General features: G+C 38.0%; 1 protein-coding gene across 1 annotated transcript in view; it reads left to right on the top strand.

Moving 5' to 3' along the window:
• Window positions 1-20,051, top strand: part of CLVS2 (clavesin 2) — a 195,884-nt gene extending 175,833 nt beyond the window's left edge. The window contains exons 3-5 of the mRNA XM_053710775.1: window positions 274-384; window positions 15,456-15,676; window positions 19,964-20,051. Of these exons, the coding sequence (XP_053566750.1) occupies window positions 274-384; window positions 15,456-15,676; window positions 19,964-20,051 (420 nt within the window). The remainder of the gene's footprint in view (window positions 1-273; window positions 385-15,455; window positions 15,677-19,963) is intronic.
• Window positions 20,052-26,027: the final 5,976 nt, after the last annotated feature.

Raw genomic sequence — 26,027 nt, 5'->3', positions numbered from 1 at the left:
GTTATTTGAAAACAGAGAACAGATCAAATGATCTGGATAAGACAAAAATAGCAATTTCTTTACAAGAAAGATGCTCAGAGGAATCCTCTGGAGGCAAACATAAATTATATATTATAGGTTTCTCTGGAAGACTTTACACTCCAGATTGACACATGAAAAAGGCAGAACTACTTAATTTTTTCATTTTAAAAATGTATTTGTTTTGGTTAAAACCAAGCTCCCTTTTGTTTCACAGACAATCCTTTCACTTTACATTGTGTTTTTTTTTTCCAGGACAGTTTTCCTGCACGGTTTGGAGGTATCCATTTTGTGAATCAACCCTGGTATATTCATGCCCTGTACACAGTAATTCGACCCTTCTTGAAGGAAAAGACAAGGAAAAGGGTAATTGTATTATGATTATTCTTTATTTTCTAATGTTTTGCAGTAACCAAACAATTTTCCTCAGTTTTGTTTTAACATTTTCTTAAAATTACTGAAACACATAACCATGCATAGTAGCAGAGAGAGAGATATTAAGGGCACAGTAAGGTAAAAATAAACTTATTTTTTTTGGATAGAACATGCAATTTTAAACAACTTTCCAACTTACTTTTATTATTAACTTAGCTTTGCTGAAGAGTATACCTAGGTAGGCTCAGTAGCAGCAGTGCACTACTAGGATTTAGCCAAACACATCTGGTAAGCCAATGGCAAGAGCCATATGTGTGCAAACACCCATCACCAGCTAGCTCACAGTAGTGCATTGCTGCCCCTGAGCCTACTTAAGTATGCTTTTCAACAAAGGATACCAAGAGAAGGATGAACATTTGATAGTAGAAGTTAATTGGGATCATATTTGGCTCTTGTAATTGGCACACCAGATGTGTTCAGCTAGCTCCATTTAGTGCATTGATACTCCTATGGCTACTATTCAACAAAGGATTCCAAGAGTACACACATTTGATAATAGAAGTACATTGAAAATTTGTTTAAAATAGTATATTCTTTTCAATCATTAAAGTTTAATTTTGTATTTACTGACCCTTTAAAAAGGTGAAAAAGGGGGGCAGAGCCAGCAGCTGAAGAGAACAGTCGCATCTGCTTCGAGCTTCGACAATTAATTAGATATTAAGCCCAAAAATATCCAGGACATTCATTTTATCCACTGACATCAAGAGAGTGAGTGAGACCACTAGCCGCTTTTTGTAGCCCGAGGATTACTAGTGCAAACTTCAGGGCAATGCCGATCACTGAGGCCTATAGGCCTACCCGGATCCCTTCTGGAAGATAACTTCGAGGGCAACTCCTGAAAGTTCCTCAAGCCTCTATACAAACTGTAACTTACTAAATGACTCAGCTGCCATCAGTAGCAAGAGTTTGGGACTTACGACAGAGATCTGCAGTTAATGAGGTTCCTGAGACATCTCCGGTCGCTACTACTATCTATATATGAGACAATACTAGAGAGTCACTCTGAGATGATTGTACCTGACATAGTATCTGTCGATATTTGTGGCCCGAAGACATTTACATGTTCAGAGTAAGAACCCACTCTTCCCTATGACCCAAGGTGCAATTAAGATACATTGATAGAGACAACAAAATGGAGGATTTCCATACCATAGTACGGGCCCTATTGTTGCAGCTGGGAGAGACCATGCAGGATCGATTTGAAAGCTTATCACTACTTATTCATGACCTGGGCACTCATGGGGACCTAAGTAATATGGAGGAACCAGTTGGAACAATCTCTCTTACCCAACAGGAACCCGCGCTATACCGGGCTGCTGCACGGGATGAATTAGGTAATATTGAGGAACTTGGCAAAACATCCTCTCTTACCCATCAGAAGCCCACGCTCTGCCGAGATGTTCAATTAATGGCTCTCAGTAGTGTTACAGACACCGCACTGGTGTCACGTGAGTCGATTGATCCTTCCTACCTCAGTCCTACAGGGGTGTCGACAGGTTGCCAGGGGCGAGTTGTACACTGACAGAAGCAGGATTATGCAACAAACCTCTTCAATTCCCAACACTACAAAATGGACCCTCAGCTGATTCGACATGCAGCCCTGACTTACACTACTTCTATCATGCCTTCATTGTCACTCCGGAGGGTGAGTCCTTTAAGTGTCTTAGAGATCGTCTCTGACTATAATGTTTTGCATACTCCCCTACACTATGCATCCCAACCAGCTGTGTGGGAAATATTTACCCTTACCCCTGGATCGGCATTTCACTATGATGGCGACCAATTTCAACCAACACTGCCTCAGCCTAACAATGGTGCTTGTTTTCCTATATGTCATGGAGACTCTCCGGTTCATCTTACAGCTAGCCCAACTAAAAGATCTGGTGTGGGCTAAGAGATCAGCTGAATTGGTATGCTGATACCTTTCAAGATTGGACATTGCCGTTCAGTTATAGATGTATGTTGTATCTCAGAGAAAAGTTTGTAAAGCAGTTCGCATTGTATGTTGGACTCTCCACTGTACATGTTAATGAGGATTAGCCCATTATTATTTATGTTTCCCTAGTAAGCCTCACATATATATATGATACCGTTATTGTAATGGTGGATGTCCAGATTTGTGGTGTGCATAGGAACAAGGTTCTCTTTTTAGCTGGTTACGGACACACCTTGTTACATGCTTGTCTCTCTATCTATAACTAAAAGCTGCAAGTATCCACTAGCAACGTTCAAGTTCATAGTTAGCCCTCTGTAGATAGCCCATATTTCCTAAATATTGTGAAGTTATCTCTTTTCCTTTGGGCCTTCAGTTCGCTGGATAACTTGAGGATGCTCTTATCCCCCACAATCTTTACTTGAGCTAGATAGCTTAGTTCTTTTTACACACAGAGCAGTACTATTTAACAGTTTTGCCAGCACTTACTAATTTTCTACTTTTCAGTGAAATTTAACCTACAGCTGATTTCACACCGCCTAACTGTTAATATATTGTTATACTGCACCCCCTAATGAGAATGGAAATAACTAACCCTCTTGTGTTCTACCATAAGTACATTAAGTAGGTATCTGGTTTATATATTATCATAGTCAGAGTGCGCTAACTCAAGTTTTTAGTGAGATAACAATGTGCATAACTATATTTTACATTACCTTCTCTAGATATTTAGCTCTCATGGCACATGTCTATGACACTGTGCGAGTATGTTCGTGTTTTGTATTATCTCCTCTAGATACTTAGCTATCATGGCACATGTATATTACACAACGCTAGTATGTTTGTGTTGTAAATTACCTCCTCTAGATATTTAGCTCTCATGGCGCATGTATATTATATTTCACTAGAATGTTTGTGTTTTGTTTTACCTCCTCTAGATACGTAGCTATCATGGCACATGTATATTACACAACGCTAGTATGTTTGTGTTGTAAATTACCTCCTCTAGATATTTAGCTCTCATGGCGCATGTATATTATATTTCACTAGAATGTTTGTGTTTTGTTTTACCTCCTCTAGATAATTGGCCCTTATGACACATGTATATTACATTACGCTAGTATGTTGGTGTTTTATATTACTACCTCTAGATATTTCGCTCTCATGGTACATGTATTTTACATAACACTAGTAGGTTTGGGTTTTATATTACCTCCTCTAGATATTTAGCTCTTATGGCACAGGACTATTACACTGCACTAGTATGTTTATATTACCTTCTCTAGATATTTAGCTCTCATGGTATATGTGTGTTACACTGTACTAGTATGTCTGTGTTTTATATTACCTCTTCTAGAAATTTAGCTCTTACAGCACATGTATGTTACATCGCACTAGTATGTCTGTGTTGTACATCTCCTCCTCTAGATATTTAAATCTCATGGCACATGTATATCACACTGCACTAGTATTTTTGTGTTTCATATTACCTCCTCTAGATAGTTAGCTCTCATGGCACATGTACACTGCATTCCACTAGTATATCCGTGTTTTTTATATTACCCCATCTAGATATTTAGCTCTTATTGCACATGTATATTATACTACGCTAGTATGTCTGTGTTTTATATCACCTCCTCTAGGTATGTAGCTCTCATGGCACATATATATTGCACCACGCTAGTATGTCTGTGTTTTATATTGCCTCCTCTAGATCTCTAGCTATTATGACACATGCATATAACACTGCACTAGTATGTCTGTTTTATATTACCTTTTCTAGAGATTTAGCTCTTATACTGAGCTAGTATGTCTAGTTCTCTAATGTTTCCTGAGGTGAACAGTATGTACAGTTGAGGTTCAGCGTGGTATTGGGCTCCATTTTCCATGAAGCAGCTGTACTCAAGTATTTAACCCATGTATGTTAAAATAAGCTGCTTATCTTGGACCTCTCCAGTTGTATTGTTTATATATGTCCTTGTTAGAGAATGATAGAAAGGTTTATTACTTATTTAAACTTCCATAATGTCCATAGTAATATAGTTGAGTATAGATGTCCTTATTTCTCTTGTTAAGTGTATCCAGTCCACGGATCATCCATTACTTATGGGATATATTCTCCTTCCCAACAGGAAGTTGCAAGAGTCCACCCACAGCAAAGCTGCTATATAGCTCCTCCCCTAACTGCCATTACCAGTCATTCTCTTGCAAGTCTCAACATAGATAGGAGGTCGTGAGAGTCTGTGGTTTTTTATACTTAGTTTATTTCTTCAATCAAAAGTTTGTTATTTTTAAATGGCACCGGAGTGTGCTGTTTATCTCAGGCAGTATTTGGAAGAAGAATCTGCCTGCGTTTTTTCTATGATCTTAGCAGACGTAACTAAGATCCAGTTGCTGTTCTCACACATTCTGAGGAGTAAGGTACTTCAGAGGGGGAATGGCGTGCAGGTTTTCCTGCAAATAAGGTATGTGCAGTAAAATATTTTTCTAAGAAATGGAATTGACTAAGAAAATACTGCTGATACCGAAGTAATGTAAGTACAGCCTTTAAATGCAGTGAAAGCGACTGGTACCAGGCTGATTGATAGAGATATATGCTAAGGTATGTGCAGTAATATATTTTTCTAAGGAATGGAATTGACTAAGAAAATACTGCTGATACCGAAGTAATGTAAGTAAAGCCTTAAATGCAGTGATAGCGACTGGATCAGGCTTATTAATAGACATACATACTCTTATAAGAATGTGTTTTAAAACGTTTGCTGGCATGTTTAATCGTTTTTTAACATATGTTTGGTGATAAAACTTATTGGGGCCTAATTTTTCCACATGGCTGGCTTAAATTTTGCATAGAAACAGTTATAGGGAAGGTAATCGACAGCTCAGCTGTGGCAGTTTTGTTGTGTCTGTTTTAAAAAAAAATGTCGTTTTTTTTTTTTTTTTTTTTTTTTTAATCTGTTTTTTGCATTAAGGGGTTAATCATCCATTTGCAAGTGGGTGCAATGCTCTGTTAACTTATTACATGTACTGTAAAAATTTCGTTTGATTTACTGCCTTTTTTCACTGTTTTTCAAATTTTGACAAAATTTGTTTCTCTTAAAGGCACAGTAACGTTTGTTATATTTGCTTGTTAACTTGATTTAAAGTGTTTTCCAAGCTTACTAGTCTCTTTATTAGTTCTAACATGTCTAACATAGAGGAGGCTCTGTGTTTATTATGTTTAAAGCCATGGTGGAACCCCATTTTAGAATGTGTACCAGATGTACTGATTTCATGTTAAACAATAAAGATCATTTTTTGTATTTAAAAACATTATCACCAGAGGATTCTGTCGAGGGGGAAGTTATGCCGACTAACTCTCCCCACGTGTCAGACCCTTTGACTCCCGCTTTAGGGACTCACGCTCAAATGGCGCCAAGTACATCAAGGGCACCCATAGCGTTTATTTTACCAGAGGATTCTGTCGAGGGGGAAGTTATGCCGACTAACTCTCCCCACGTGTCAGACCCTTTGACTCCCGCTCCAGGGACTCACGCTCAAATGGCGCCAAGTATATCAATGGCGCCCATAGTGTTTATTTTACAAGACATGGCAAAGGTTGTGTATAATACACTGGCAGCAGTATTAGTCAGACTACCTGAAATTAAAGGAAAGCAAAACAGCTCTGGGGGTAGATACAGAGCATACAGACGCTTTAAGAACCATGTCTGATACTACCTCACAATATGCTTAGTCTGTGGGTGATATTTGTGACTCAGGGAAGATGATTTAACCTGATTCTGATATTTCTACATTTAAAATTTATGCTTGAGAACCTCCACTTGTTGCTCAGGGAGGCTTTAGCTGCTCTGAATGAATGTGTACAATCGCAGTGCCAGAGAAATTGTGTAGACTGGATAAATAATATGCAGTGCCGGTGTGTACTTATGTTTTTCCAATACCTAAAGAGGTTTACTAAAATTTTTCATAAGGAATGGGATAGACCAGGTGTGCCGTTCTCTTCCCCTCCTATTTTTTAGAAGAATGTTTTCTAATAGTTGCCACCACACGGGACTTATTGCAGACAGTTCCTAAGGTTGCTGCTGCTGCGGCGTTCTGGTTTGAGTCTCTTGATGAGGCTTTACAGGCTCCATTGGATGAATATATTTGACAAGCTTAGAGCACTTAAGCTAGCCAATTCCTTTGTTTTCTGATGCCTTTGTTCCTTTGACTAGACTAACGGATAAGAATTCTGTTTTTTACTATACTGGCGCGCAGAGCGCTATGGCTTATATCATGGTCAGCTGTCGTGACTTTAATAAATAAGCTACTTAACTTCCCTTCAAGGGGCAGACCCTATTCAGGCCTAGTTTGAAGGAGATTATTACTTATATCACTGGAGGAAAAGATCATGCCCTTCCTCAGGACAGGTCCAAATCAAGGGACAAAAAAGGCCTAATTTTCGTGCCTTTCGAAAATTCAAGGCAGGTGTGGCATCAACTTCCTCTAAGGCAAAATAAGAGGGAACTTTTGCTCAGTCCAAGGCGGTCTGGAGACAACCGGACCTGGAACAAAGATAAGCAGGTCAAGGAGCCTGCTGCTGCCTCTAAAACAGCATGAGGAACGGACCCCTATCTGGTAACGGATCCTATAGGGGGCAGACTTCATTCTTCGCCCAGGCGTGGGCAAGAGATGCCCAGGATCCCTGGGCATTGGAAATTATACCCCAGAGATATCTTCTGGATTTCAAAGCTTTCCCCCCCAAAAAAGGGGAGTTTTTGCCTTTCACATTTATCTGCAAACCAGATAAAGAAAGAGACATTCTTGCATTGTGTACGTGACCCATTCAGTTCCAATAGAGGAACAGGGACACAGTTTTCCTCAAATCGGTTTGTGGTTCCCAAGGAAAGGAAACCTTCAGACCTATTTTGGATCTAAAAGATCTTAAACAAATTCTTTAGAATTCTATCATTTAAGATGGAAACTATTCGTACCATCTTAACTATGATCCAGGAGAGTCAATAGAGGACTACAATGGATTTGAAGGATGCTTATCCTCACATTACGATGCATAAAGATCACCATCGGTTTTTCAGGTTTGCCTTTCTAGACAGGCATTACCAGTTTGTAGCTCTTTCCTTTGGGTTAACTACAGCCCCTAGAATCTTTATGGAGGTTCTGGGGTCACTTTGGCGGTCCTTAGGCCGCGGGGCATAGAAGTGGCCCCTTATTTAGACGACATCCTGATACAGGCGTCAAACATCCAAGTTGCCAAGTCTCATACGGACGTAGTACTGGCATTTCTGAGATCGCATGGGTGGAAAGTGAACAAGGAAAGAGTTCTCTATCCCCAATATCAAGGGTTTCCCTCCTAGGGATTCTGATAGATTTTGTAGAAATTAAAATTTACCTGACGGAGTCCAAGTTGTCAAAGTTTCTAAATTTCTGCCGTGTTCTTCATTCCATCCGCGCCCTTTGGTGGCTCAGTACATGAATGTAATCGGCTTAATGGTAGCGGCAAGGGACATAGTACCGTTTGCACGCCTACATTTCAGACCACTGCAACTATGCATGCTCAGCCAGAGGAACGGGGATTACACAGATTTGTTCTCCTGTTAAATCCGGACCAAGAAACCAGAGATTCTCTTCTCTGGTGACTATCTCGGGTCCATCTGTCCAAGGGTATGACCTTCCGCAGGTCAGATGGGACAATTGTTACAACAGATGCCAGCCTTTTAGGTTGGGATACAGTCTGGAACTCCCTGAAGGCTCAGGGATAGTGGACTCAGGAGGAGACCCTCCTTCTAATGAATATTCTGGAACTGGGAGCGATATTCCATGCTCTTCAGACTTGGCCTCAGTTAGCAACTCTGAGGTACATCATATTTCAGTCGGACAATATCACGACTGTGGCTTACATCAACCATCAAGGGGGAACAGAAGTTCCCTAGCAATGTTAGAAGTCTTAAAATAATTCACTGGACAGAGACTCACTCTTGTCTAAAAGCTATCCCTATCCCAGGTGTTGAGAACTGGGAGGCAGATTTTCTAAGTCGTCAGACTTTTCATCCGGGGGAGTGGGAATTCCCTCCGGAGGGGTTTGCACAAGATCAAGCAGGAGAGTGCTTTGGTGCTTTTGACAGCGCCTGCGTGGCCACGCAGGACCTGGTATGCAGATCTGGTGGACATGTCATCCTTTCCACCACGGTCTCTGCTTCTGAGACAGGACCCTCTACCTCAGGGTCTTTTCAACCATCTAAATATAACTAATCTGAGATGGACTGCCTGGAGACAGAACGCTTGATGTTATCAAAGCATGGCTTCTCCGAGTCAGTAATTGATACCTTAATACAGGCATAAAAGCCTGTCTCTAGGAAAATTTAACATAAGATATGGTGTAAATATCTTATTGTTATGAATCCAAGGGTTACTCATGGAGTAAAGTCTGGATTCCCAGGATATTATCTTTTCTCCAAGATGATTTTGAGAAAAGGGTTGTCAGCTAGTTCTTTAAAAGGACAGATTTCTACTCTGTCTATTCTTTTGCACAGGCGTCTGGCAGGTATTCTAGACGTTCAGGCATTTGGTCAGGCTTTGGTTAGAACCAAGCCTGTGGTTAAAAATGTTGCTCCGCCATGGAGCTTAAAGCTGGTTCTTAAGGTTCTTCAAGGAGTTCCATTTGAACCTTTTCATTCCATAGATATCAAACTTCTATCTTGGAAAGTTCCTTTTTGGTAGCAATTTCCTCGGCTCATAGAGTCTCCGAGTTATCTGAGTTGCAATGTGATTCTCCTTATCTGGTTCTCCGTACGGATAAGGTAGTCCTGTGTACCAACCTGGGTTTTTACCTAAGGTGGTATCTAACAAGAATATCACTCAAGAGATTGTTGTTCCATTCTTGTATCCTAATCCTTCTTCAAAGAAGGAACGTCTATTACACAATTTGGACGTGGTTCGTGTTTTAAAGTTTTACTTACAAGCTACTACAGATTTTCATCAAACATTCACCTTGTTTGTTGTCTATTCTGGACAGAGGAGAGGTCAAAGGACTTCAGCAACCTCTCTGTCTTTTTGGTTAAAAAGCATAATTCATTTAGCTTATGAGACTGCTGGACAGCAGCCTCCTGAAGGGATTACAGCTCATTCTACTAGAGCTGTGGTTTTCACTTGGGCCTTTTTTAAATGTGGCTTCTGTTGAACAGATTACAAGACGGAGTCTTGGTCTGCGTTTCATACTTTTTCAAATTTAACAAATTTGATACCTTGCTTCTTCGGAGGCTATTTTTGGGAGAAAGGGTTTTTTACAGGCAGTGGTAACTTCCGTTTAAGTACCTGCCTTGTCCCTCCCATCATCCGTGTACTTTAGCTTTGGTATTGGTATCCCATAAGTAATGGATGATCCGTGGACTGGATACACTTAACAAGAGAAAACATAATTTATGCTTACCTGATAAATTTATTTCTCTTGTAGTGTATCCAGTCCACGGCCCGCCCTGTCACTTTAAGGCAGGTAATTTTTCCATTAAACTACAGTCACCACTGCACCCTATGGTTTTCCTTTCTCTGCATGTTTTCGGTCGAATGACTGGTAATGGCAGTTAGGGGAGGAGCTATATAGCAGCTTTGCTGTGGGTGGACTCTTGCAACTTCCTGTTGGGAAGGAGAATATATCCCATAAGTAATGGATGATCCGTGGACTGGATACACTACAAGAGAAATAAATTTATCAGGTAAGCATAAATTATGTTTTTATTACAAAGAGCCTGAACTAATGCAGTAGCTCCTGTGAGACAGAAAGCCTCACCATTGAGTTTATAGTCTCTATATCCAAGTCTGTTTTGCTCTGGTAGATGAAAGGGGATAATAGGTCCTCTAATCTCTGGTTGCTATTCGCAATCCCACTATTACACGCTGCTACTATGCTAGCAGATATACTGAGCTCTGGGTTATATACACAGTTTTCGTATATACTCCCATAGCTTATAATCTATTACTCCTGTTCTGAGTGATTATGATTGCTATCTTCTCTAAATACTGTTGAGTCTTCTAGTTAGTGGCTCTTTGCTAGAAACCATATTTTCCCCGCTTAAACCAAAAACATGAACAGGTCTGAAGAGGTGTCACTCAACAGCCATACGCTGATTCTACTTATACAGGGGATGCAACTATTGATGTTCCTTGCCAAATTGACAAACAGTACTGTGAACCCAGTGGGTCCTTAGCAGGTTCTGAGGCTGTGACTATGAAACTTTTAATGTTTTTGTGACATACCCTAACTCTAATTTACTCATGACGTTAATAGAGGATAACTTTACTAATAATGTATTAAAGCTTAGAGACCCAATAGTAATTAAAAACCTGACATGCTAACTGGCTCCGCCCACCTCCACCCCCTCCCTACTCTATTTCGAGCGGAACCCCCCCATAAAACTATAAAGCTAACTCCCCCCTGGCCCTAATTTTACCTGAATAGATACTCTAATTCACTTTCTATACGGCACAGAGAGGACCGTTTTTGTTTCTACTACCTTTATTATAAAACTGAAGTCTCACTATAGATTGCCCAAATCTTATAATAACGCTTGAGATATATGGATACATAATGCCCTTTTTACATGTTTTTTTTCTGCAATATTTATCTAACAATACTGCATATGCACTTTTTCTGTAAATGTTTTGGGGCATACCCTTTATGTTGTATTTGTTTATGACTTCAATAAAAATTGTTTTAAAAAAAAAAAAAAAAAGGGAAAAAGAGAGCAATAGAGCAACAGAGCAACAGAACCAGACATAATACAGGTGAAGCTAGAGGGAACCAGACATAATACAGGTGAAGCTAGAGGGAACCAGACATAATACAGGTGAAGCTAGAGGGAACCAGAAATAATACAGGTGTGAAGCTAGAGGGAACCAGACATAATACAGGTGAGGCTAGAGGGAACAAGACACAATACAGGTGAGGCTAGAGGGAACCAGACATAATACAGGTGAAGCTAGAGGGAACCAGACATAATACAGGTGTGAAGCTAGAGGGAACCAGACATAATACAGGTGAAGCTAGAGCAACAGAACCAGACATAATACAGGTGAAGCTAGAGCAACAGAACCAGACATAATACAGGTGAAGCTAGAGCAACAGAACCAGACATAATACAGGTGAGGCTAGAGGGAACCAGACATAATACAGGTGAAGCTAGAGGGAACCAGACATAATACAGTTGAGGTTAGAGGGAACCAGACATAATACAGGTGTGAAGCTAGAGGGAACCAGACATAATACAGGTGAAGCTAGAGCAACAGAACCAGACATAAAACAGGTGAAGCTAGAGGGAACCAGACATAATACAGGTGAAGCTAGAGGGAACCAGACATAATACAGGTAAAGCTAGAGCAACAGAACCAGACATAATACAGGTGAAGCTAGAGGGAACCAGACATAATGCAGGTGAAGCTAGAGGGAACCAGACATAATACAGGTGAAGCTAGAGGGAACCATAAATAATACAGGTGAAGCTAGAGCAACAGAACAAGACATTATACAGGTGAAGCTAGAGGGAACCAGACATAATACAGGTAAAGCTAGAGCAACAGAACCAGACATAATACAGGTGAAGCTATAGGGAACCAGACATAATACAGGTGAAGCTAGAGCAACAGAACCAGACATAATACAGGTGAAGCTAGAAGGAACCAGACATAATACAGGTGAAGCTAGAAGGAACCAGACATAATACAGGTGAAGCTAGAGCAACAGAACCAGACAAAATACAGGTGAAGCTAGAGGGAACCAGTCATAATACAGGTGAAGCTAGAGCAACAGAACCAGACATAATACAGGTGAAGCTAGAAGGAACCAGACATAATACAGGTGAAGCTAGAAGGAACCAGACATAATACAGGTGAAGCTAGAAGGAACCAGACATAATACAGGTGAAGCTAGAAGGAACCAGACATAATACAGGTGAAGCTAGAGCAACAGATCCAGACAAAATACAGGTGAAGCTAGAGGGAACCAGTCATAATACAGGTGAAGCTAGAGCAACAGAACAAGACATAATACAGGTGAAGCTAGAGGGAACCAGTCATAATACAGGTGAAGCTAGAGCAACAGAACCAGACATAATACAGGTGAAGCCAGAGGGAACCAGACATAATACAGGTGAAGCTAGAGCAACAGAACCAGACATAATACAAGTGAAGCCAAAGGGAACAAGACATAATACAAGTGAAAATATAGCAACAGAACCAGACATAATACAGGTGAAGCTAGAGGGAACCAGACATAATACAGGTGAGGCTAGAGCAACAGAACCAGACATAATACAGGTGAAGCTAGAGGGAACCAGACATAATACAGGTGAAGCTAGAGCAACAGAACCAGACACAATACATCTGAAGCTAGGGGGAACAAGACATAATACAGGTGAAGCTAGAGCAACAGAACCAGACATAATACAAGTAAAGCTAGAGGGGACCAGACTTAATACAGGTAAAGCTAGAGCAACAGAACCAGACATTATACAGGTGAAGCAAGAGCAACAGTACCAGACATAATACAGGTGAAGCTAGAGGGAACGAGACATAATACAAGTGAAGCTAGAGCAAAAGAACCAGACATAATACAGGTGAAATTAGAGCAACATAACCAGACATAATACAGGTGAAGCTAGAGGGAACCAGACATAATACAGGTGAAGCAAGAGGGAACCAGACATAATACAGGTGAAGCTAGAGGAAACCAGACATAATAAAGGCGAAGCTAAGGGGAACCAGGTATAATACAGGTGAAGCTAGAGCAGCAGAACCAGACATAATACAGGTGAAGCTAGAGGGAACAATACATAATACAGGTAAAGCTAGAGCAACAGAAACAGACATAATACAGGTGAAGCTAGAGGGAACCAGACATAATACAGGTGAAGCTAGAGGGAACCAGAAATAATACAGGTGAAGATAGAGCAACAGAACCGACATAATACAGGTGAAGCTAGAGCAACAGAACCATACACAATACAGGTGAAGCTAGAGGGAACCAGACATAATACAGGTGAAGCTAGAGCAACAGAACCAGACACAATACAGGTGAAGCTAGGGGGAACCAGACATAATACAGGTGAAGCTAGAGGGAACCAGACATAATATAGGTGAAGCTAGGGGGAACCAGACATAATACATGTGAAGCTAGAGCAACAGAACCAGACACAATACAGGTGAAGCTAGGGGGAACCAGACATAATACAGGTGAAGCTAGAGGGAACCAGACATAATATAGGTGAAGCTAGGGGGAACCAGACATAATACATTTGAAGCTAGAGGGAACCAGACATAATACAGGTGAAGCTAGAGGGAACTAGACATAATACAGGTAAAGCTAGAGCAACAGAACCAGACATAATACAGGTGAAGCTAGAGGGAACCAGACATAATACAGGTGAAGCAAGAGGGAACCAGACATAATACAGGTGAAGCTAGAGGAAACCAGACATAATAAAGGTGAAGCTAGAGGGAACCAGAAATAATACAGGTGAAGATAGAGCAACAGAACCGACATAATACAGGTGAAGCTAGAGGGAACAATACATAATACAGGTAAAACTAGAGCAACATAAACAGACATAATACAGGGGAAGCTAGAGGGAACCAGACATAATACAGGTGAAACTAGGGGGAACCAGAAATAATACAGGTGAAGATAGAGCAACAGAACCGACATAATACAGGTGAAGCTAGAGCAACAGAACAAGACATAATACAGGTGAAACTAAAGGGAACCAGACATAATACAGGTGAAGTTAGAGCAACAGAACCAGACATAATACAGGTGAAGCTAGAGGGAACCAGACATAATACAGGTGAAGCTAGAGGGAACCAGACATAATACAGGTGAGGCTAGAGGGAACCAGATATAATACAGGTGAAGCAAGAGCAACAGAACCATACATAGTACAGGTGAAGCTAGAGGGAACCAGACATAATACAGGTGAAGCTAGAGAAACAGAACCAGACATAATACAGGTGAAGCTAGAGGGAACCAGACATAATACAAGTGAAGCTAGAGGGAACCAGACATAATACAGGTGAAGCCAGAGGGAACCAGACATAATACAGGTAAAGCTAGAGCAACAGAACCAGACAAATACAGGTGAATCTAGAGGGAACCAGACATAATACAGGTGAGGCTAGAAGGAACCATAAATAATACAGGTGAAGCTAGAGCAACAGAACCATAAATAGTACAGGTGAAGCTAGAGCAACATAACCAAATATAATACAGTTGAAGCTAGAGCAACAGAACCAGACATAATACAGGTGAAGCTAGAGCAACAGAACCAGACATAATACAGGTGAAGCTAGAGCAACAGAACCAGACATAATACAGGTGAAGCTAGAGCAACAGAACCAGACATAATACAGGTGAAGCTAGAGCAACAGAACCAGATATAATACAGGTGAAGCTAGAGCAACAGAACCAGACATAATACAGTTGAAGCTAGATGGAACCAGACATAATACAGGTGAAGCTAGAGCAACAGAACCAGACATAATACAGGTGAAGCTAGAGCAACAGAACCAGACATAATACAGGTGAAGCTAGATGGAACCAGACATAATACAGGTGAAGCTAGATGGAACCAGACATAATACAGGTGAAGCTAGAGCAACAGAACCAGACAATACAGGTGAAGCTAGAGCAACAGAACCAGACATAATACAGGTGAAGCTAGAAGGTTGAGACATGGAAAAGAGAGAAGAGAGACAAAGAAACTGCACCTGCAACAACGATTGATGAAGATTCTTCACCTTCTTTCAGTATCCAATACTAAAAACTAAGCACATTTTAATTGCTTAACAATGCAGTATTTGCTTTGTAACATTAGTGTGCTCTTGATGTCAGTCATAACTGATGTGTTTACATATTTAAGATTAATTTCTATAATTTCATATAGACATTTGTTTGCTCATAAAAGAGCTGTATTTGGTTATAGATATAAAACTAAAAAAGATAAAGCTGCATTTTTAAAATAGTAATATCTTATCTTATAAAGTTTGTTATAAGACTTCATCCATATTATATCCTTGGCCATTTTAGATATTTCTGCATGGAAATAACTTGAACAGCTTGCACCAGCTTATTCACCCAGAAATCCTACCATCTGAGTTTGGAGGGATGTTGCCACCATATGATATGGGAACATGGGCAAGGACACTATTAGACCATGAATATGATGATGAGAGTGAATACAACGTGGATTCCTACAACATGCCAACAAAGGAAGTGGAAAAGGACCTTTCACCCAAAAACATGAAAAGGTACATTATGTTTTGCCTTGAAATTATTATCAGTAAATTATGCATAGGAAATCAATTAGAGTGTCCAAAACATACATTACATTCACCATGTATAGTCAAAGCAATACAACATTCATGCAAACATTTACCCTAAAGTCTCAAACAAATCTGGCTTACATTTTTTTGACCTATAGATATCATTTTTGGGTCTTTTAAAGGGACACTGAACCCAAATGTTTTCTTTCATGATTCAGATAGAGCAGGCAACTTTCTAATTTACTCCTATTATCAATTTTTCTGCATTTTCTTGCTATCTTTATTTGAAAAGCGAAAATGTAAGTTTAGAAACCATCCCATTTTTGGTTCACAACCTGGGTTGTCTTTTCTGATTAGACAGCACTAATAAACAAGTGCTGTCAAGGGTCCTGAACCAAAAATTGTCTGGCTCCTTAGTTTTCAAATAAAGATAGCAAGAGAACGAAGAAAAATTGATAATAGGAGTAAACTTGCCTGCTCTATCTGAATCATGAAAGCAAAAATTTGGGTTTAGTGTCCCTTTAAGTGTTGGGTACTGGACATAGAAGCTGGGAAATGTCTTCAGCAAATGACGTAGTGCACATTATACATTCCAGCTGAACATAAAAAATATACATTTTTATACAAACATTTAAAGTAAATTAATCATTTTAATGCCTCTATTATTACATTAAAATTAGTAGTTTAAAAAAAAAACAATGACAAATATTAAGGGCTAGAATACAAGAGGAGCTCTAACTTTTCGAGTGCCCGCAATAGGGCAAATTTGCGCGCACACTATAAATTACCAGCCATTACAAAAGACTGGTTATTGCTACCGCGAGCTAGTGGTAGCAATTAGAGCTTATAAAATTAACCAGAGATCAGATCTCTGGTTAATTTTAGAAATGTGCCCAAAATGCCCCCCAAATCAATGATGATTCACTTTATTAAAAATAAAGATAGTAGCATCCTTATTTTTTAATAAAATAACAGCAAAAAGCAGTTAGGGGTGTTAGAAAAAAACTGCACTAAAATGTGCCTTTACATTGCAGTCAATGTGAACTGTGTGTTCAAAGTAAATATACAGTATATGAATATGCTTATATAATATATATTTATGTGTCAATATGTGTATATATACATATTAACACATAAATATATATGTATTTAAGCATATACATATATATATTTAAAATGTTCTGCCATTGCTTTGCTACCTACCTCCTTTGCTGCACTAGTTCTCATGCCGTGTCTGACGTCCTGAGAACAAAGCTCCCATTTGAGCCTATGGAAGTGCGCTCTCGCGAGCTTATGTTCACATTGGTGTCAAATTGTAATACCAGCACACATTAGTGTGCGCTGGTACTACTCAGTAGATCGCAAATATCACTTTCACAAAAGCAATGTTTAGCGCTCCACTTGTAATCTGGCCCTAAATACTTAAAATCCTCTCATCTTACATCTGGAATGTTTTTGGAAAATATTATTTTAAATAAAGCATCTAAAAATAAATTAACATGTAGCAACCTCAGGAAATTAAAAATGTAACATGGAAACAATTACACTATATTACTGTGCAAATTATGACACAATATAGGTCAACCAGATTCAAGAACATGTTCATTATATTATTATGATTTATTTCTCTTTCTATAGCTTGTAGAATAATAGTATATGGAAAATAAGGGATTCTGTCTAGAGTAAAACAAGATTATATTAGTGTTTTTTATTCTGTAATACAATTAAGAGCAAATTTTAAGCAGGAGATTAATGAAGATGAATATATGAGGTAAAATAATACTGTCCCCCCTCATACATTTGCCGATTGGCAAAAAGACCCACACTGATGACTTTAGGCATATCAGCTGTCACTGAATGTTAAGCGAGTGGAGTTGTCTCATTTTTGTCTCAAAGAAAGATAGAGATAAACTCTGAAGAACTAATATACACATCGTTGAAAGGGCTTTTCAAACCAATCTGAAACCCAAATTCCCTCTCAGATTGCTTACAAAAAGGACAGAAAGAAAGACAGGAGTTTTCAGCCAGGCATAGAAAATCTCCCAGTGTGGAGATGTCACTGACCTCTCAAGTGAAATGTGGGTTTATCTGTCGATCCCCTGGTCTACAGTGTGCTGTTCCTTGTGTAAAGTTGCAGATCCCCAAGGTGAAAAGAAGAATTATCTGATGATGTGAGATCCTTGGCACTGCCTCTGATGGGCTCATCTTCTGGAAGCAGTTTATCTGCAGCTGAGGAAAGCACAGTAGATAAAGGTGCTGGCAAGTAGGTACAATTCACCTTCATAGCCCATTGGTTATTAACGTAAACATGTAAACATGTATTATAGTTTGGGAGCTTTTTAGGCATCTCCATTTTTCTGTTTCAAAAATGAGACTCCCATTGATTAAAGATTAGAACTCTAAGGTGCTACTGCAGTCTGTAATGCAAATACATGTCCTCCACCTCTGCTATCAAACAGCAATTTGACACCAGGAAATGGTTTTAATGCTCACAAATAGTGCTGTTGCCAGAGAGATTGGTCTCTTTGTGAGGCAACATTACCAATAAACATTTTGGAACTCATGCAATTTGGCAAGCAGTGGCCTACCAAAATCACCAAGGGGGAGCTTGCAGTTCCTTGGTAAGAAAAAATAAGTGTCCCGCATAATCAGATGGGCAGAAAGCCACAGTTGTATGATCGCAGCTCTTCACATTCTAGAGAGTTAAGAATTGGTAGACTTTCTCAGTTCTTAGTGTTTTCACTAAGAAGAGTGGTCATTGAGCCAGGAGGTATTCAATCGCATAATAAGATGTTGGGGCTTGCCAGAGATAGATCTCTTAGCCTTTTAATTCAATAACAAACCACCCCACTTTTGTTTCAGGATCTTTCCACCATTTTCTTTTATATAGGTTGAAAGCCAGAATAAAACAAGAACAAGCATCAGGGATTGTGATTCGGTTTATTTATGACTTTGTATGCAGACCTGAATCCAATCTCCTATTTCCCATCTTAACAGCTTCCTCATAGAAAGAACCTTCTTTCTCAAAATCAATTCTTTCATCAGAATCTCAGAGCTTGAATTTGGCAGGTTGTTTCACAAAGGTTTGTCTGATAAGGTCATTGATACCTTATTTCAGGCCAGAAAGCCTCTTACCTGGTGTGTCTATCAAAAGGAGTGGAAAATATTTTTGGCTTGGTTTACAAAAAAGGGATACCTTTGGTATTCTTCATAAATTCCTAAAGTTCTTGAATATTTGAGAAAGGCATATCAGCTAGTTCTCGTTAGGTTTAGACTTCTGCCTTATTTGTTCTTAATAACAACAAAATTGTGAAAATTCCTTATGACTTTGGCTCAGTATTTAATAAGAATTATGCCAGGGTTTTATCCTTACTCCTCTTTGAATTCTTAATCTGGTTCTGAAGGTTGTGGGAGAATCCACATTTGAATTTATGCATGGGTTGAACAATAAACTTGTCTTATGGAAGGTCCTCTTCACTTAGCCATTTATTCTGCTAGAATGACTTTTAAGCTTTCAGCTTTTTCCTGTGATCCTACTTTCCTGATTTTTAATCAGGATACGGCTGCACTACATACAAGTTATTCCTAAGGTGGTCTCTACAGACTCTATTAATCAGGAAATTATGGTTTCTTCATTATGCCCAGCAACTTCTTGATAACCTTGATGTCATGAGGGCTTTAAAGTTTTATGTTCTTTTTCATTGTTTGTCCATTTCTCTAGACTTACAGCAAGTACATTAGGTGCTTGGCTTAAAGAGACATGAAACTAGGGTGACCATATTGCCGCTTTAAAAATGTACACATACGAAAAATACATATGTCAGGGCAGTTTTCAGGGCTGTTTAAAGAAATGTTTTGTATAAGAACCCTAATATATGTATTTTTTTTATATGTGTCCCTTTTTAAAGCGGCAATATGGTCACCTTACATGAAACCCAACATTTTTTCTTTCATGACTCAGATAGAGCTTATCATTTTAAGCAACTTTCCTATTACTTCCATTATCTAATTTGCTTAATTTTCATGGTATCTACTGAGAGCATAAAGCAAAATTGATAACAGATTCCTATGATGCATATTTAAGGTGGGGGGGAAATGAATTCCCAGTTTGATAAATGGACTCTGCTATGATTTTTTTTTTTTTTTTTTTTTTTTTTTTTAATACATTGTGAAGCACAGATTGTAAAATATTTTTTTACAGTGATATATCAATCTTAACACTTATCTTAATATTATTAGGCTGAATAAAGTTCTACTTTTGTTTATTTACAGATCACAGTCAGTAGTGGACCCTGGGGTACTAAAACACAATGACAAAAATGAAGAGGAAAATATGCAGCCTTTGCTTTCTCTTGATTAGCAGTTTATATGCAGCAATTATCAAGAGTTGGAAAGAAGAGTTTATTTTCCAGGAATAACAAAACACTTTGCAGGAATGTACCAACTGGAAATGTATTAAATATGCTATTGTTGCATAGTGTAATTTAAGAAAGAGTCTTTCTACTTGCAGTTTTAGGAGGTGACCAATGGATTATTAATTATTTTCTGTAAGTGCCAACTTGTTTGTAAATAGTGTGCAAGGCTTCCTCTTTGGATTTATACATGCAGAATAGAGCACTAGTGGGAAAATTGATTTAACACCAATTCATGCTTTAAATTGTGTACTGTACAAAAGAGTTAATCCAAAACAAAATATATATAATCATAGTAGGTTCCATTCTTTTATATAAAGCCATATAGTAGCTTTCGCACTGCTTTTTATTCTGAATATCGCAGTGAGGCATTTCTTTAATTGCTTTGCTAATATATACTGTATATAAAAAAAAGAGATTTTGAATTTGCAAAGCATATCAATATTACGTAAGAAATAAACCCTGCTGGTTTTACTAAACTTTTAAGACATCTGAACAAGGTATATCTGTACTGTGCCAAATTGGTTTGTTATTGGAATTGGTGATTATTTTTTTTACAGTAATCTTATAAACAATTAAAAAGTCACAAACAGTGCAGAAATGTGCCATAAAGTAGAATCAATTGGATGTGCTAAATACTGTTTTATGGACCGTGTATTTTATTCACAACGCTGTCTTACGTTTATAAAAGTATGTCTTACCTCTTGTAAATTGATCATTACGGGTTGGGATGTGCACAGTAGCAAACGTATGCTCTGCAATCAGTAGACAGTTTGGTCAAGATGCACAGTTTGTATTTTTATCAGTGTTTTATTAATGTTGTTGATCACTTACTAAACTATATTGACCACTTGTGTCTGCTTTCAAACACTCATACGCAGTTATGTTCCATTAAACCAGCTGATGTGCTGGCTGAGCATCATGGGAAATGTAGTTCCAAAACCTCTGGAGGGCCAAGTTTGAGGATGTCTGCACTAAACAGTCACTAAGTTAAGGCTATGATATGGATTAGATATGGATTAGCACCTAATGAAAACTTTATTCATTTTGCTCGTTAATATGTTTTACTTCCTGTTCTATTCATTTCACATAAATTTCCAACAGTTAAATAGTAATTTGTTTTTCCTCAGTTAAAGGGACACTTAAAAATCTTCTTTAAGAATTATGTTTATTTTTTGTTGCTTGAAAGTAGTGTGAAGTAAACTGTTTTAAATTTAAACTTGACCTAATAGAGCTGTATTAGTTATATACTTCCTGATAATGTTCATTGGTTGATAGAGGCTTTCTTTTAATGGTCATTGGCTGATAAGCCTTATAACTATTAGTAGCAAGTAACTATCAGCCAATGACCATTAGCAGAATTTTCACAGCTGATCTTGGTATATTAGTTTAAATTTAAACTGCTTTTACTTCATATTTTTAAGCAAAAACTTCAACATGTTTAAATGTTATTTTCATGAGGATTTTAAAGTAAAAGTCCCTTTAAGTCTTTCATTGTAAATTGAGTGTATTAAAGTATACATATACAAAACATTAGATAGTGAACTATTGGTGTAAAATGTAATATTCCGAGCTGTCTTAAAATGTCATTTCACACAATTTCATTGCTGTCATGCTCATTCTGTCTCAAAACATAACGATTCATTTATTTAATCATATCTAGTAAATTCTAGAACTACATTTTTTAGGAATTCTAGTTGTCCTGCCTCATTGGCTACCTCACTATAAAAATGCATTTTGCTATAAGCATAGGCCTAGCTTCCTTTGTTGTGGTACAGTTTGGAAACTGGTGGTAACATAAAAAATCTTCACAGACTTTAATGGAGATAAACGTTTTCATCACCAGTTTCCACAAAACTAGGCCAAAGGGGTAGATTTATCAAACCCCGGTTGGACATACGCTGTCGGCATTTAACAATGCACAACCATTTCACAAGAAAGGGGGTGTCAATCATCCCGATCGTGTCGGATCGGGATGATTACAGTCCGCCACCTAAAAGTTGGTGGACGAGTTAAGGAGCAGCGGTCTTAAGCAGCAGAAAGCAGCATCCGCTGCTTAGTAAATATACCCCTTAGTGTGTAAACCATTGTAAGTAATTTATTCACTGATGTAAACCTTTTAAATATTCACAGTAATGCTTTGCTGATATTTACACATGTTGCAAAATCTGGAGCTAGAGCATATATTTACAGTATGTCACATAACAGTACATCACAGATGTTGTTGCACAGTTGGCCATAGTAGCTACCTGACACTTATATTGTGAAATGGCTTCAATAAGCAAATACAGAAAAAATGCAGCCACATTTAGAGATTTGGGATGGAAAAAGTTATATAATTACATTATGATTTTTAAACTGACAAACAAAATATTAGTACTAGTATGGCTGGTAAGCAAAGTATCATTTTTAAAGTAAAACAATATATTTTAAATCCATATGGCATTTCAACATTTTACACTGATTTGGATTTCTTGTCATAATTATTTAAAATTAAAATGATAATATTAAAGGTAACTTTTTTCCCCCGCACCATACCTTTGATGTAATCACAATTCCAGGTAGACTGTGCTTTGCAATTGATAACATCTATATTTCAGATCCCTCAATCAGAATGCAGGAGGATCATAGAACATTATTCTCATATTCCAGGTTGTGAAGAAACCTAGGCCCCCTTGTATTAAGCGGCGTAAGGACAAGCTTCTCAACTTGAGAAGTTGTCTGCATGCCTTTGCTGCATATGGGTAGTGGATCCATTCGTCCGCTTGCACTCTGATGAGTGTGTAATGCCCGCCCAACTGGTCACGCAAGAGAAGGGTCTGTCAATGACCCCTAGCGAGTGAGTTTTGGGTGATTTCTCGCAGAGGTGGCAAAGAGTGTAAGAAGCAGCTGTCTAATGACCGCTGCTTCTTACATTGTGGGAAGCAGGCTCGCATGTGTGAAACAAGGGCTACAAAGCAGCTTACGCTGCTTTGCACATGGAGCTGCAAGTATTTACTATGATGCACATATACTCTAGTTCAACACTGTGTAAAGCTTATGAAGAAAACTTATGCTGCTGTTTATTGTTAAACATTGGGATTAAACTTAGATTGATTTAGAGAGCAGCAAACACCAGTTTTATCTTTTTTATTTATGTAATTAAAGGGACAGTAAAGTCAAAAAAGATAAACTTAAATGGATTAGATAGAGTATGACATTTTAAACAACCTTCCATTTTAGTAATCTTCGTGAGTTCAGGAGCGTGCATGTGTCTCTAGCCACCTGACAGCTATGTTTGCAAAATTGTTTATAGCACTCTAATATATAGATACAAACACTGCTGCCATAGACTGCATAAGACACGTGTATGCCCTGAATTCCCAACAACCTTCTTAGGTTTAGGGGCAAATTTATCATGGTGTGGACAGACATGATCTGCTATAGTGAATCATGTCCGCCGCACATCGATAAATGCCGGCAACATAAGCTGTCTGCATTTATCATTGCACCAGCAGTTCTTGTGAACGGCTGGTGCATTACCGCCCCCTGCAGATTCGCTAGCAGGGGGTGTCAATTAACCCGATCATATTTGATCAGGCTGATTGCTGTCCGTATAACCTCAGAGGTGGTGGGCGAGTTAAGGAGCAGCGGTATTCTTAACTTCGGCTTCAGGCGGAACTGAAGCGGAGTGGGTCGGAAGCAGCATCCACTGCTTCATAAATCGACCCCCAAGTCTTCAACAAAGAATACCAAAACAACAAAGCAAATTTGATGATAGAAGTAAATTGGAAAGTTGTTTAAAATTTCAGGCTCTTTCTGAATCATTTACTTTTTGTCCCTTTAACCTATTAACTTAAAGGGACTGTGAAGTCAAAATGTAATTCCCCTAAAAGGCTTAGCTTACAAGTAGAACACAAAAATGCAAGCAGCATTTCATTTTACATAGCAGTGCATGCTCTATCAAATAAAAACATGCAATTAATCATCTATTATCTCCCTTTAAGCATAAAACACTTCACACATACATACACATATATTATATATATATATATATATATATATATATATATACACACACAGTATATACAGACAAACATACACATACACACATATACATTTTGCCCCATATGCTAAGTATTTTCATATGTAATGCAAACTAGCAAGCAATAGTCATTTACTTTAGGTTTCAAAAAGCACTTAATTTAAGGAGGTATTTTGGATTGTGCATGAGATTAATACTTAACTGACCTTTTGTTATATAAGTTCATTGAGTGTGCTAATATCGCTCTGCACTATTTCATAAAGGTATAGCGTTGGTTAAAATCTATAACCATTCAACTGTAATACAATATTGTGCATTATAGTTCACATGAATCCAATCACAAGATAATGCACCCTCTCTATAAATTGTGCTCTACTTGTAAACTTCCCCAACAATTAATTATATATTACTCAAAAGAAATTTCAATTCACTTTCATTATTTATTTTTCTTGCTTTTCCTGTAATTTAACTATGAATATTTTATAGTGTTACTGCTGCCCCAGAGAAGCTGAAGTGCTTTTTTTGTGGATTTCAGAACTCTAACGTTCCTACATGCATAAAAGTGATTGGTTGAAATGTGTAAGAACTTATTTATACCTGTTCCTAATTGGCCACAGTAAAGGGAGTAAAATTAACAACATTCAAGGCTCTTTTCAAAGGATATGTCCCAGGCCTGTGAAACAATGCAAATTTTACTATCAAAGGGGTTGATTCCAATCTTGTCAATCATGTTTATTGGCTTTTTTTTCTTGTCACCCAATATGTGTTCTTCAACATTAGAATGAATGAATATCAAAAAGTTACCCATACAATGCAATGAAAAAAGAAAGACTGGACATAGAAAATTCATGATTTAAAAACATCATGCCCATAATACCTATCATACCCATATACAGATACCATTTAGATTGTTTGACACTTATCAGAAATACCACTTTATGTATTTGCACCACACACATGGATTTCGTTAACCCCACTAACCCATTTTGGTTTTCAGTGATCGACAGCCAACCATTATCTGTTGTTAACATTGCTAATGTGGTGAAATGGAGATTGAACATTGTAAGAATTATCAGTCTTCGCTGTGTTTGACTTGAAGAGACAATTTGATAAAAAAAAAATAACAGCTGATCTGTTTTTTCTGATATTAAACGAGTTTGGAATATCAATACCTTTATATAGCAGGTAGATCTTCGTAATTAAAAACTCTTTTATCATGATAATAAAAAACTTAAAGTGATGGTAAACTTTAGCTAATCAAATGCCATATATGTAATCTTTGCCATTAAAAAAGTATATGTACTTTTTTTTAATCTTTCTGTGAAATGGGTTAATTCTGTGCCTGTAGTAATGCTTCTTTTATAATGTAATACTGGTCCCCTGGGATTAACACTTTTTAATGACAATTCCAATGAACAGCCAATCAGTTTGTGTGCTATATGGTTCTCTTGAAGTCCAGCCCTTTGAAAGCCCTTAGGAAGCCTAGGTAAAAATTGTGTGTGACTGCTCTCTATGTCACAGCCCAGCCAAAAGAGGAAATAAAAGGGGGCGGAGAAACAGAAGATACCAATTAGGATTATAAATCTTTTATTATAAAATATATATATACATTTTTACAAAATCAAAAAAACGTGGTTTTGCTTATACACTAATATATGTTTCATTAAAACATTCTTAAAGTCTGAAATTTACCATCACTTTAATTTTTAACAAATATTCAAAAATTATTCCTGTCTCCAAGTAGCAATACACAGAACATGACAATTCTGAAACACATATGAGATCTCTCATTTACAGTCAAGATCTGTGCCTTGAAGTTTGAACCAGATTTTCTGTCCTTTCATAGAGCATGTAGTTGAGTTTAAAAGTACAGTTTATGGTCATACCATGCAGAGCTTTG

Source organism: Bombina bombina, chromosome 4, assembly GCF_027579735.1.
Source record: "Bombina bombina isolate aBomBom1 chromosome 4, aBomBom1.pri, whole genome shotgun sequence".
Taxonomy (NCBI): domain Eukaryota; kingdom Metazoa; phylum Chordata; class Amphibia; order Anura; family Bombinatoridae; genus Bombina; species Bombina bombina.
This window is presented reverse-complemented; position numbering and strand designations above follow the sequence as displayed.